Source organism: Phyllobates terribilis, unplaced genomic scaffold, assembly GCF_046119375.1.
Source record: "Phyllobates terribilis strain yellow unplaced genomic scaffold, ASM4611937v1 Scaffold_3__8_contigs__length_932513732, whole genome shotgun sequence".
Lineage (NCBI taxonomy): Eukaryota > Metazoa > Chordata > Amphibia > Anura > Dendrobatidae > Phyllobates > Phyllobates terribilis.
Window position 1 is genome coordinate 363,869,768 of NW_027362763.1, and position 14,293 is coordinate 363,884,060.

General features: G+C 42.7%; 2 protein-coding genes across 6 annotated transcripts in view; one reads left to right on the forward strand and one right to left on the reverse strand.

Moving 5' to 3' along the window:
- The window catches only part of LOC141258130 (E3 ubiquitin-protein ligase TRIM32-like), a 31,335-nt gene extending 29,179 nt beyond the window's left edge, over window positions 1-2,156 (reverse strand). The window contains exon 1 of the mRNA XM_073673136.1: window positions 1,717-2,156. Coding sequence (XP_073529237.1) covers window positions 1,717-2,057 — 341 coding nt within the window. The 5' untranslated portion in view covers window positions 2,058-2,156. The remainder of the gene's footprint in view (window positions 1-1,716) is intronic.
- DLGAP2 (DLG associated protein 2) overlaps window positions 1-14,293 on the forward strand; it is a 1,383,198-nt gene that overhangs the window by 354,861 nt on the left and 1,014,044 nt on the right. The window lies entirely within an intron of this gene.

Below are 14,293 nucleotides of genomic sequence, written 5' to 3' on the forward strand. Positions count from 1 at the left end.
AGTCCACGAAGGCTTAGTTTCAGAAGAAGTCCTTGAAGAATTTGGAGTGGCCATCAGTTACCTGATTTGAACTCCATAGCAAAATGTTGGCAGGACTTGAAGATTTTTGAAGCACAAGAACCCAAGAATATTTGTGAACTGAAGGCCATAGCATTTGAGGAATGGGATAAGATTCCTGTCTATGCATCATATTTGTAGCAGGTCACACCAGCCAAAGAGTGATCTACTAAGCACTAAAGACTCTTGTCATGAAGAGGTTGAGTAATTTCGAAACTGCAGTGATCAGTAAAAGTGGCATTTAGTGTTCAGTTTGAAGAAACCACTTGTTATAGTAGTTGTGCTGAGCTATTTTAATTGTTCTTGTTTTTTTTTAAATGCAAACAGCAGAAAGTTAGTAAATTTTGCTAATATACATAATTTGCAATGGCGGTGAATAATTTTGATTGCAACTGTATGGTCAGGGAAAAAACGTTTATGAAGCAATTATTGTGCCACATTAATATATTGAATAAAAATATGCATTAGTGACTTCCCATTAGAGTGATAAATGGGAATTGTGGAAAATGAAGTGCAGCTTTGTTTTGTGTTGATCCCTTTAAAGGGATCCTGTCATCTACCCAAAACGCTATTAACCTGCAGATGTGGGGTTAATTTGCAGGATAATAGCTCTCTAAAGCTTTGCGGCCTACATACTGAAAGCCTGGCCACCGGCAGGAAATGAACTTCAGTCATCACGCAGTACACAATGATCGGCAGTTGAAACCATGTCCAAGCCCTGATGCTCTGTAGAGCTGGCTGTCAGTCACTGCCATGGCATAGTTACAGCTGACTTTCACCATGTACTAAGCGGTGACTGAAGCCGTCCTTGCCAAGCCTCTATGACTGCACCCGGAAATTGCCAGGAGAAATAAAGTTAATTTCTTCACGACTGCCGGGCTCTTAGTGTTGTGGCCATACAACTTTAGAACGTTATTAACCTGCAGACTAACCATATATCTGCAGATTAATAGCGTTTGGGGACATGACAGGTTCCCTTTAAAGCTGAAGACAAAATACAGTGACGCACAAGGGTCATTGTAGTCCTCTACAAAGAATACACTAATAAATGCATAACTTAAGTAAGTAACAAGCTCAATAAAGCACTTATCAGAGATGTGTAATATATAGAGTAATTTTTTAATGTTTTGATGTTAATATGCCCTTTATGTATATATATATTTGAGTATTAAATAGAGGTTGAGCACAAGGAGTTAATTCACTTTATACTGCAGACATGACTTTCATGAAACTTGAACCTAGCTCATTAAAAAGATTGACACATTTGCTTCCCTATTGCAAGATTTTTTTTTCTGTGGCAGATTTCCAGCCACATCCAATAACGACTATGTTACCTTACTGTTCTTTGCTTTCAATTAAAAATAATGATTTACACCCTAGCAAGTCTCTTCTGCAGCTTCAAATACAAATCACCAGCTTTTACTGTCTAGCCACATTTTGAACCTTGAATATGCAAAATCCACCCCATCTAATACTGTCTGCTTGCATGAATATGTATTACATTGGGAGAGACAGATAGCTCATATTTATATTATATCAGTTAGATTATATGCAAAATTTCAGTATGGCAGCATAGTTCCTGTTCATAATGACATTTTGACATATGAACCACGTATGCAATAGTCAGCAGAAGTACAGTACCACCAATGTATTACAAACCTTTGACACTGATAGCAGAAGATTGTCATGTCATGCTGATGATTCCTACAATATTGTTTACTTGACTTTTCCTCAGTTAGAAAATTAACGATGGAAAAGTTGTCAGACAGATGAGAAACACACCAGACATTAAATATCTCAGTTGTTTGCCGACAGCTTGGACATCTGAGAGTTGGGATGTGTTCTTGTACTGGCAGATATAGGCTTCTGCTGAAGACTTCTTGTAGACACTTCATGCAAAAAGTGTGGCCACAACATAACACCTTTGGTCTTCTGTCTGTCTCGTTGTATTTCTCGGTGCAAATTGTACAGTGTAGTAAATTGTATAAGCGTGAAGACATTGCGCTGAACCCTTGATGCTAGTAATCATCAATTCTGTGTATAATAGCTCAGAACTATTCCCTGCTTATCCAAGAACAAAGTACGTGAAGGTACTGTGAATTAGCATAAATATTTCTGATACTGTGTCAAGGCAACAAGCTTGTCACAACTTGTATGTGTTTGTATATTGATTATGTGGCTTCTTCTATTGGACAAATATGTTATTTGTCATTCTGTTGTCTTTGGCATGTTGTTCTCACTTGTAATCTCAGTAGTTAACCCCTTAGTGACCGAGCCAATTTTGACCTTAATGACCAAGCTAAATTTTTCAATTCTGAGTGACCACTGTCACTTTTTGAGGTAATAACTCTGGAACGTTTCAACGGATCCCACTGATTCAGAGAATGTTTTTTCGTGACATGTTGTTCTTCATGATAGTGGTAAAATTTCTTTGATATGACTTGTGTTTATTTGTGACAAAAACGGAAGTTTGGCAAAAATTTCGAAAATTTTGCAGTTTTCAAAGTTTTACATTTTTTTATGCCCTTAAATCAGAGAATTATATCAAACAAAATAGTTAATAAATAACATTTCCCACATGTCTACTTTACATCAGTACAATTTTGGAACATAATTATTTTTTGTTAGGAAGTTATAAGGGTTAAAAGTTGACCAGCGATTTCTCATTTTTCCAACAAAATTGACGAAATCATTTTTTTAGGGACCACACCACATTTGAAGTGACTTTGGCAGAAAATACCAAAAAGTGACACCATTCTAAAAACTACACCCTCAAGGTGCTCAAAACCACATTCAAGAAGTTTATTAATCCTTCAAGTTCTTCACCAGAACTGAGGCAATGTGGAAGGAAAAAATGAACATTTAACTTTTTTCACAAAAATTTTACTTTAGACCACAATTTTTTATTTTTGCAAGGGTAACAGGAGAAAATGAACCCCAAAATTTGCTGTGCCATTTCTCCTGAGCATGCCCATACCCCATATGTCAGGAAAACCACTGTTTTGGCGCACGGCAGGGCTAGGAAGGGAAGGAGCACCGTTTGTCTGTTTGAATCAAGAGCGGACGCCATGTCGCGTTTGGAGAGCCCCTGATGTGCCTAAACAGTGAAATCCCCACACAAGTGAACCCATTTTGGAAACTACGCCCCTAATGATTTTATCCATGGGTATAGTGAGCATTTTGAATCCACAGGTACAACACAGAATTTGATAACATTAGGTTGTCATATTGAAAAAGTTACATTTTTTTCACATAGGGAAAATATATATTCTTGTACTGTGTTAGCCAGTAGATAGAAAAATATTTAGATTTGAGAGTCCTCAGTGGTTGATACCTTTTAATGGCTAACTGACAAGATGGTAACCAATTTCAAGTTTTCGAGACTACTCAGGTCTCTTCATCAGGCATAGTATACCACAAAATCTGAAGAGTCACATATTTATACACAATAAGACAAACAAAAAATGCAATAGGTAAGACAGGTGATGAAAAGCAGAGTTATTATGGAAGAGATAAACAGTTCTGGCTATAAATATTTTAGCAGTTAATAGATAAGGAGTGTGAAGGTTTTATTGTCCTGTGACTAGGTCCAGTGTTGTGATGGCCTCACAAGTCTGAGGAGCAAATTCCTTAGTTGATGTAGAATGACATAAATCCATGCGACACATTAATTCCTGCTCTGAAAGTGTTAAAGGTCACCATCAGTTTATATTCTGAGATTCTTCTTTCTCTTTGAGATTTGTAGTTACATTTTAATACCAGTAATTTCATGTCTTTTATGCTGTGATCAGGGGAACAAAAATGCTTGGCTACAGGTAGATCTATTCTTTTTTCTTTTATTGTGTGGCGATGATGATTCATCCTTGTTCGAAGTTTTTGCCCTGTCTCCCCTACATACAGACCCCCAGCTGGACATTTGGTACATATAATTAAGTACACTACATTAGATGTGATACAGCTGAACGTACCTGGGATCTTATAGCCCTGATGTGAATTGGGAATCTTTATCTTGTCTGTGGTCGTTATAAACAGACAGGTTTTACATTTTTTCTGGTTGCAAGGAAAGGTACCTGTAGCTGGTGGAGATGACAGGGAGCTTCTGACAATGATGCTTCTTAGGTTTGGGGGCTGCCTGAAACACAGAAGTGGGGGGTCTGGAAATATGGATTGTAATCGGGCATCTTTTTGTAGTAAGGGTTGTAGTTTCCGTGCAGCTCTTCTTAGCGCCTCCAGATTTGGATTGTAGGTGACTACTAGAGGCACCCGGTTGTTTTCTTGTTTGGTTTTGTAATGTAGGAGATGATTCCTTGATATTCTGGTGGCTCTTGTAATCTGGTTCTCAATTGTTCTTGGATGGTAGCCCTGTTTCAAAAAGGTCTTTCCGAGGCCATCAAGGTGTTTGTCTCTATCCATCTGGTTGGAACATATCCGATTGTATCTGATGGCTTGGCTGTAAACAATAGAGTTTTTTATGTGTTTTGGATGGAAACTGTCCCATTTAAGGTATGTAGGATGGTCGATTGGTTTCCGGTACAAGGATGTCTCTATTTCATTGTTCTGTAGCTTGAGGATGGTGTCCAAAAAGTTAATTTCAGTACTGGAGTAGTTGAGTGTTAGGTTGATGGTGGGATGAAATTGATTAAAGTGTTCATGGAACGTCTTCAGCTGTTGCTCAGACCCTGTCCAGATGATTAAAATATCGTCAATGAAACAATAGTAGGCCAGAGGCCTGATGGGACAATGAGGACAAAAAGTCACTTTCAAGCTTGGCCATGAAAAGATTTGCGTACTGTGGAGCCATTTTACTTCCCATCGCTGTACCAGTTTCCTGTAGATATACACTGTGTTCCAAATTATTATGCAAATAATATTTTCTCAGATTTTCCCAAATTACCTATATGAATTGCATTCATTGTAATTTTCCAGTCAAATAACTATTAGAGTACAATTGAAAGGTTTTTGTATAAACTGCCTATGATAACAGTATATTTTTTAAAAAATAAAAAACTCAAACTGCACTCAAAATGCATGTTCCAAATTATTATGCACAGCAGAGTTTTCAACCTTTTCATTTTAATAAAGAACAAAAAAATTGTCATTTTTGAAATTATTAGCATTAGCAGGTTATTACAAACTGAAATCAAACAGTTTTCAACTCAAAACTTTATTCTAGGTGATGTTACATTTGCACATAGGACCGCTTGTTCGAAAGGAGCTTCTGAACTCTCTCGTCCATTGAATTTGTCAGGTTTTGGATGGTTTCTGCTTCCAATTGTTTTGCATGAGGACAGAATACCCTCCCAGAGCTGTTGCTTAGATGTGAACTGCCTCCCGCCATCATAGACACTCCTTTTGATGATGCTCCAGAGGTTCTGAATGGGGTTGAGGTCAGGGGAGCATGGGTGCCACACCATAAGTTTGTCCCCTTTTATGCCCATAGCAGCCAGAGATGCAGATGTGTTATGTGCAGCATGAGACGGGGCATTATCATGCATGAAATGATCTCGATGGTCCAGATGGATGGAGTGGAGGATGGTTGGTTGATGGACACCCCATGCAAACACTGCTATGGCGCTAACAAGGAGGAGGTGGAGTAATGTTTTGGGCTGGAATCATGGGGAGAGAGATTGTCGGCCCTTTTAGGATCCCTGAAGGGGTAAAGATGAACTCCATAATGTATGTTGAGTTTCTCAAACAGCACTTCCTTCCATGGTTCAAGAAGAAGAACCGTGCATTCCGCAGCAAGATCCAGAGCCTCCCACCTAGCCAAATCAGTTCTCATACTTTGCACTGATGAGGGCCAACAGCCCGAAACACCGTGTCTGCAAATTGAGATTCTGATTTGGCTTTTATCCTAAGTCATATTGCACGACTCGTTAAAGGGTTGATTGTGACTTGTAGGATTGCTGCTTCCAGTAGGTGGCGCTATAGAATTTAAGTCCTCTTTTTCTCTGAAGAGGCAATTTGCGTCTGCACTAGTAAATTCATAAATGACCATTTTGCTTAATATGCAGATTGCCTCTTCGGAGAAAAAGAGGACTTGTACTCTATTGCGCCACCTATTGGAAGTAGCGATCCTACAAGTCACAATCAACCCTTCAACGAGTCGTGCAATATGACTTAGGATAAAAGCCAAATCAGAATCTCAATTTGCAAACACTGTGTTTCGGGCTGTTGGCCCTCGTCAGTGCAAAGTATGAGAACTAATTTGGCTAGGTGAGAGGCTCTGGACTGAGGTCTAAGGGGTAGCGTTTCCCCTTATGGAGAGTGACACACCAGCTCTGGCATGTCAAGGTAAGGAGGCTTATTCGCCATGCAATGCTCCTCTGGCCAAATTAGTTCTCATACTTTGCACCGACGAGGGCCAACAGCCCGAAACACCGTGTCTGCAAATTGAGATTCTGATTTGGCTTTTATCCTAAGTCATATTGCACGACTTGTTAAAGGGTTGATTGTGACTTGTAGGATCGCTACTTCCAATAGGTGGCGCAATAGAGTACAAGTCCTCTTTTTCTCCGAAGAGGCAATTTGCATATTAAATTTCCCAGAGGAGCATTGCATGGCGAATAAGCCTCCTTACCTTGACATGCCACAGCTGGTGTGTCACTCTCCATAAGGAGAAACGCTACTCCTTAGACCTCATTTTGCTTAATTGATTTTGTTTTTATTTAATTTTTCTTCTATGTAATGATTTTATGTCACATGCATGTTACTATGAGAATATGTCATTTCTTTATAGTAATTACAACTCTGAATGCAGGATCAAGCAGTTACAGTGAAAAATGATGAGGCATTATAGATCTAGTAATAAACAATATATAAATTACATACAGTCATGGCCAAAAGTATTGAGAATGAGACAAAGAGTAATTTTTCCAAAGTTTACTGCTTCATTTTTTGTAATGGCAATTTGCATATACTCCTGAATGTCAAAGAGTGATCAGCTTAACAGCAATTACTGTACTTGCAAATTCAATATTTGCCCAGAAAATGAACTTTAACCCCCAAAACACATTTCAACATCATTTCAGTCCTGCCTTAAAAGGAGCAGCTAACATCGTTTTAGTGATTGATCCATTAACACAGGTGTGGGTGTTGATGAGGACTGGGCTGGTGATCAATCAGTCATGATTAAGTAAGAATGACATCACTGGACACTTTAAAATGAGGCTGGTTCTTGGTATCATTGTTTCTCTTCAGTTAACCATGGTTATCTCTAAAGAAACACGTGCAGCCATCATTGCACTGCACAAAAATGGCCTAACAGGGAAGAGTATCGCAGCTACAAAGATTGCACCTCAGTCAACAATCTATCGCATCATCAAGAACTTCAAGGAGAGAGCTTCCATTGTTGTCAAAAAGGCTCCAGGGCGCCCAAGAAAGACCAGCAAGCGCCAGGACCGTATCTTAAAACTGTTTCAGCTGCGGGATCGGACTACCAGCAGTGCCGAGCTTGCTCAGGAATGGCAGCAGGCTGGAGTGAGTGCTTCTGCACGCACTGTGAGGCGGAGACTCTTTGAGCAAGGGCTGGTTTCAAGGAGGGCAGCAAAGAAGCCACTTCTCTCCAGAAAAAACATCAGGGACCGACTGATATTCTGCAAAAGGTACAGGGAGTGGACTGCTGAGGACTGGGGCAAAGTCATTTTCTCTGATGAATTTCCTTTTTTGACTGTTTGGAACATCTGGAAAACAGCTTATTCGGAGAAGAAGAGGTGAGCGCTACCATCAGTCTTGTCTCATGTCAACTGTAAAGCATCCTGAAACCGTTCATGTGTGGGGTTACTTCTCAGCCAAGGGAATCGGCTCACTCACAGTCTTGCCTAAAAACACAGCCATGAATAAAGAATGGTACCAGAATGTCCTCCAAGAGCAACTTCTCCCAACCGTCCAAGAGCAGTTTGGCGCCCAACAATGCCTTTTCCAGCATGATGGAGCACCTTGCCATAAAGCAAAGGTGATAACTAAATGACTCATGGAACAAAACATAGAGATTTTGGGTCCATGGCCTGGAAACTCCCCAGATCTTCATCCCATTGAGAACTTGTGGTCAATCATCAAGAGATGGGTGGACAAACAAAAACCAACAAATTCTGGCAAAATGCAAGCATTGATTATGCAAGAATGGACTGCTATCAGTCAGGATTTGGTCCAAAAGTTGATTGAGAGCATGCCAGGGAGAATTACAGAGGTCTTGAAGAAGAAGGGGCAACACTGCAAATATTGACTTGCTGCATTAACTCATTCTAACTGTCAATATAACCTATTGGTACTCATAATATGATTGCAATTATATTTCTGTATGTGATATAAACATCAGACAAACACTAATAAAAACCAGAGGCCAGCAGATCATGTGAAAATATAATTTTGGTGTCATTCTCAAAACTATGGCCATGACTGTACAGTCCTGCTCATCCTTATTGGCACCCATGAAGTTTAAGTACATAATGTGGAATATCTCCTGTAAAAAATGAATCAAGTGATAGAGCACTAGTGTTAAATACAAAAGAGCAAATAATAAACAATACTTTATAATAAAAAACAAAGGGAGGGAAAAATAGAAAAACCCAAAACTTGTTGTGTAACTGGTATTGGCACCCTTTACATTAATTTAGTATGGAAACACATTTTGACTCGCCTGTGGTAAATCACAAAAGAGATTCACCTGTGATTAATGGTCGGTGCGCATGTGACATGAATTAGCCAATGAATGACTATTTCAGTGTTTTAAAAAGCTACACTGTAGGTCCTGTTTATTTGTCACAATGGTGAAGACAAAGGAGCTGTCTGAAGACATCAAAACTGCTATTATTAGCAAACACAAGACTTCCAAAGGGTATAAGGCCATTTCCAAAGACATTGGTATCCCAGTATCAACAGTGCGCAATGTTATTAAGAAGTTTGCCAAGCATATTTTATTATATATACGTATTATTATTATATTATTATTATTATATATATAATACATATATTATTAAGAACTGTCAGGAACCTCCCTGGACGTGAAGGAAAGAGGAAAATTGACAAGAGATGTCTTCGAAGGTTGGTGCGAATGGTGGAAAAAACACCACGTCAAACATCCAAAGACCTGAAGGCCAACCTGGAACAGTCTGGGGTCATGATTTCAACAAGTTAATTAGAGGTGCCTTTACTGCTGCACATGCTGTTTATTCTTTTTTTTCTTTGAAATTGCAACATGGAAATTGAAAAATAATGTTTTATTGTTGTATTTCTTTGGACCACTAATAAAAAAATCCTGAGAATATAACTTTGGTACATTTCCATTTATTTCTGAAGATACTGTACAGTCTATGAAAAAATGAAGGGGTGACAATGATGGTGAGCAGTACTGTGTATGTACATATACGTATATATGTATGTAGAGTAAACTAGCTAGCACAATTCATGAGCTGTCCAGATAAAAATAATAACCATGTAAAAACAGTAAAGTGTATTGCACTATGAATATTGTACATGATGTTGGGTATATGTGTTAATGCTGAAGAGCATCCTGTTTCAGGTTTCTTTTCACATAGTTTTTTGTTTTTAACTTTTACTCAAAATATCATGAATTGCAATCTTTTTTTCCTCCACTGACTCGGTTTAATCACACACCAATTGAAAGGCACAGGATGTATTGTTAAGACTTTCAAGAAAAATCTCACAGAAAAAGAAACAGCTTTACCAACACCAGGTCAGATTACCAATGCATTAGCAGGACGCAGCAGACCCCCATTATAAAGGCGGAGGCAGCACAGGTGCAAAATACTGATGAAAACAACCACTCACCTACCATTCATGGAGGGGGTGACTGCATAGTATTAAACATGCACAGAGATGGGGCTTGCATAGTGCGCCAGACACACAGGTACGTGTGATGCACAGTGTATGGCTTACAACCTATTGATGACACCCATACTATTAGATCAGGTGGCCTGCCCAGCACCATATAAGCGCACCTCACAAGAAAAGACGCCCCAATTCATCCAACCAACACTAAAGGGCCTAGCTGCATCCTGCATTAAATTGGAAAACTGTGCAAATAAAAATATGAAAAATGACATAAAATAAATGAGGTATTGGTCTGTATTTTGGCCAAAATACATAACATTGCATCCCACGTCAAGGGTCCCTTGCAACCCACGCCAAGGGTCCCTTGCAACCCACATCAAGGGTCCTCATACTTGCGAGTGCCTACAGTAAATTAAATAAATGGCTTACATAGGACATAAATTCAAGAAAAGTCTCAAAGAAAAATATACAGCCTTACCAACTCCAGGTCAGATTACCAATGCACCAGCATGATGCAGCAGATTCCCATGATAAAGGCGGGGGCAGCACAGATGCAAAATACTGATAGAACAGTGCACATTGAAGAGGATGCATGCAGATGATGCATTGTTAAGACTTTCCACAGCACACCCCATGCCTCTGCTTCTGACATTTTGGAGAAGTGGAGAACATGTCACTGATATCGGAACGGAGAGCAGTCGAAGGACATTAGGTTTAGTGATTTTACATCAGGAATCTATAGTCATATTTTAGGGAGTCTAAGATTACTTTAATAAAAGTTCTGTGAATCCATCTTGTAGTCTTTCACTGTAGAAAAGTTTTAAGATACAACTGGCACTGCATAGTGCTTGTTACGGATCTGGGTGGTGGAACCTCTGTGCTTTGATGCAAGGAGGGACCAGAGGGGCTTAACTAAGTGCCTACTCGGACTGACCCAGGTCACACGGCGGCTTAGTCGACTCCGTGAACCAAGGAGGGACCGGGCAGGTGAACCAGGTGCCACTCTGGGACTGACCTTGTGTGAGAGCAGGTGACTCCCATGGGTCAGATGACAGGAGCTTACCGGTACAGCGGATGAGCATGGCAGGTAGGCTGGCGGGTGATCCGGGTAGACAAGCAGGCGGGTACGTCGGATAGCCAGACAGGTACTCCGGGTAAACGAGCAGGCGGGCACGGCAGGTAACTTGGCAGGTGCTCCGGGTAGGCAGGCAGGCGGGCATGGCAGGTAATCTGGCAGGTGCTCCGAGTAGGCAGGCTGGCGGGCACGGCAGGTAACTGGCAGGTGCTCCGGGTAGGCAGGCTGGCGGGCACGGCAGGCAACTGTCAGGTGCTCCGGGCAGGCAGGCTGGTGGGCACGGCAGGTAACTGACAGGTGCTCTGGGTAGGCTGGCTGGCGGGCACGGCAGATAGGCAGACTGGTGCGCACGGCTGATAGACAGACTGGCGAGCAGGACTGTTTGACAGATTGGCGGGCAGGACTGTTAGACAGACTGGCGGACAAGGAACCTGAGGGTTGAGGAGAGTGTTAGCACACAAACAGCAACCTTGCACAAGCACCTCCATTTTGGAGGAGATGCTTAATATAGGGGCAGTCCTCCGGCCATTGGACTCTTTAGGACAGCGTGCACGGCCCTTTTAAGAGGGAGGGAGCGAGCGCGTGCCCTAAGCACAGTGCCCGGGAAGCAGTGCACAGTGCGCGCCTTAGCTGCGGGAGAACAGGAAGATGCCAGACCGGGACCGCGGTGGTGAGGGGAACAGCGTTTCTGCTCAGCAAGAGGCAGAGACGCCGATGCTACAGTATCCCCCTTTATGCCCCCTCTTCTTTAAGCCCGCGAGAAATTTTTCTAGAAGATGAGGGGCATGAATGTTCTCCCTGGGCTCCCAAGACCTCTCCTCAGGGCCAAACCCTTTCCAATCCACAAGAAAGAAAGTCTTTCCCCTTACCCTCTTGGTGGCCAGAATGTTTTCTACCTCAAAGACGTCCTCAGTGGAGACTGGAGCTGGGGTGGTACCTGGATCATCAGAGAAAGAATTAAGGACAACCAGTTTGGGGAGAAACACGTGAAAGGAGTTGGGAATCTGTAAGGAGGCCGGGAGTTTCAGCTTATAAGTCACCGGATTAATTTGGTTCAGAACCTCGAACGGACCGATGAACCGTGGACCCAACTTGTAAGATGATATCTTAAGACAAACATATCTGGAAGAAAGCCAGACCTTGTCTCCTGGACGAAGTAGAGGCGGATCCAGACGTCTCTTATCAGCATGCTTCTTCATTCGCTCCGAGCGATCTAGTGTCTTCCCAAATTGCATAAAATTCACTGATGAGAGATTCCGCAGCAGGATTGTCCACTGAAGAGGAGACTGGAAACAGAATCCGGGGGTGTTGACCGTAGACTACAAAAAACGGAGTCTTAGCAGAAGACTCGCTCTCATGGTTGTTATAGGAAAACTCGGCCCAGGACAGGAGCTCAACCCAATCGCTATGGTGAGCGTTGACAAAGTGTTGAAGAAAACTGGTGAGGATTTGAGTGATGCGTTCCACTTGGCCATTGGACTGAGGATGATAGGCCGAAGAAAAATCCAAGGAGACATCCAACAGCTTGCACGTGGCTCTCCAGAAGCGCGAAGTGAATTGAACTCCGCGATCCGAGACAATGTGGAGGGGTAAGCCGTGAAGACAGAAGATGTGATGGATGAAATCCTTAGCCAGCAGCGGTGCAGACAGAAGACCTGGCCGGGGAATGAAGTGGGCTATCTTAGAAAAGCGGTCAACGACCACCCAAATGACAGTACAACCGGCAGAAACAGGGAGATCCGTGATGAAGTCCATTGCAATATGTTGCCACAGAGCTGAAGGCACGGGAAGAGGAAGAAGACGGTCGGCTGGGAGGTGCTTAGGTATCTTGTTACGGGCACAAGAGGAACAAGCCACGACAAATTCCGCAACATCCTTGCGCAGGGTGGGCCACCAATAATGTCAGGCAATGAGCAGAAATGTCTTCCTCTGGCTGGCGTGACCAGTCAGTTTGGACGAATGAACCCACAGTAAAATCTTCTTCCGATCCTGAACCGCTACAAAGGACTTACCGGGAGGTAGATGAGACAGGTCAAATGGAGCAACAGTCATTATTTTGGAGGGGTCAATGATATGTAGAGGCTCCTCCTCCTGGTCGGTAGACAAAAATGAACGGGATAGTGCGTCGGCTTTAATGTTCTTGTCTGCCGGACGGTAGTGAAGAGTAAAGCAGAATCGAACAAAGATTAGTGACCATCTGGCCTGACGCGGGTTAAGTGTTTGGGCATTCTGCAGATAAGCGAGGTTTTTATGGTCAGTGTAGATGACCACCGGGTGCAGAGCCCCCTCCAGCAAGTAGCGCCACTCCTCCAGCGCTAATTTGATGGCCAGCTGCTCTCGATCTCCTATGGAGTAGTTGCACTCGGACGAGGAGAAGAGCTTGGAGAAGAAGCCACAGGTTACCATTCTCCCGGAATAAGGGAGATCTTGGAAAATGTCGTTAACTAGCTCCTGGAAGATGGCTGGAGCATTACAGAGACCAAAGGGCATCAAGCAGTATTCGTAGTGACCGTCCCGGGTGTTGAATGCCGTCTTCCACTCGTCTCCCTGGCGAATCTGGACCAGATTGTACGCCCCCCGAAGATCGAGCTTGGTGAAGATCTTCGCGCCTTTTAGGCGGTCAAACAACTCTGAGATGGGAGGCAGAGGGTACTTATTTTTTATGGTAATCTAGTTTAGACCCCTATAGTCAATACAAGGACGAAGCGAGCCATCTTTCTTCTTGACGAAGAAGAATCCTGCTCCAGCCGGAGAGGTGGATTTCCGGATAAATCCCCTAGCAAGATTCTCCTCAATGTACTCAGACATAGCACGGGTCTCGGCCAACGACAAGGGGTAGATTCGCGCATGAGGAGGTGAAGCACCAGGTATTAGGTTGATGGGGCAATCATACAGCCTATGAGGTGGTAGTGTCTCAGCCTCCCTTTTGTCAAAGACATCCACATAGGACCACTAGGGTGCTGGCAGGCCAAGTAGGTTAGCGAACGTAGACTTGGGTCGAGCAGGACGAACCAGAACCAGACAGGATTAATGGCATTCCTGACCCCAATGGAGCACTTCAGCAGATCTCCAATTCAGGATGGGCTCATGTCTCTGTAACCAGGGCAGGTCAAGCAAGAGGGGATGAGAGAGCCCGGACAGCACATGAAAGGAGATCTTCTCCGAGTGCAACATTCCCACCTGAAGAGTTACAGGCTCAGTGACCAGCAAGATGGTTTCCGGAAGAAGCTTCCCATCCACTGAGGAAACCGCCAAAGTTTCAGCCAGATGTATGGTAGGAATCTAATAATGGCCTGTTGAATGAGATTCCCTGCGGCTCTGGAATACAGAAAGGCAGTCTCGAAGAAGCGGGTCTCACCACTGGTGAGA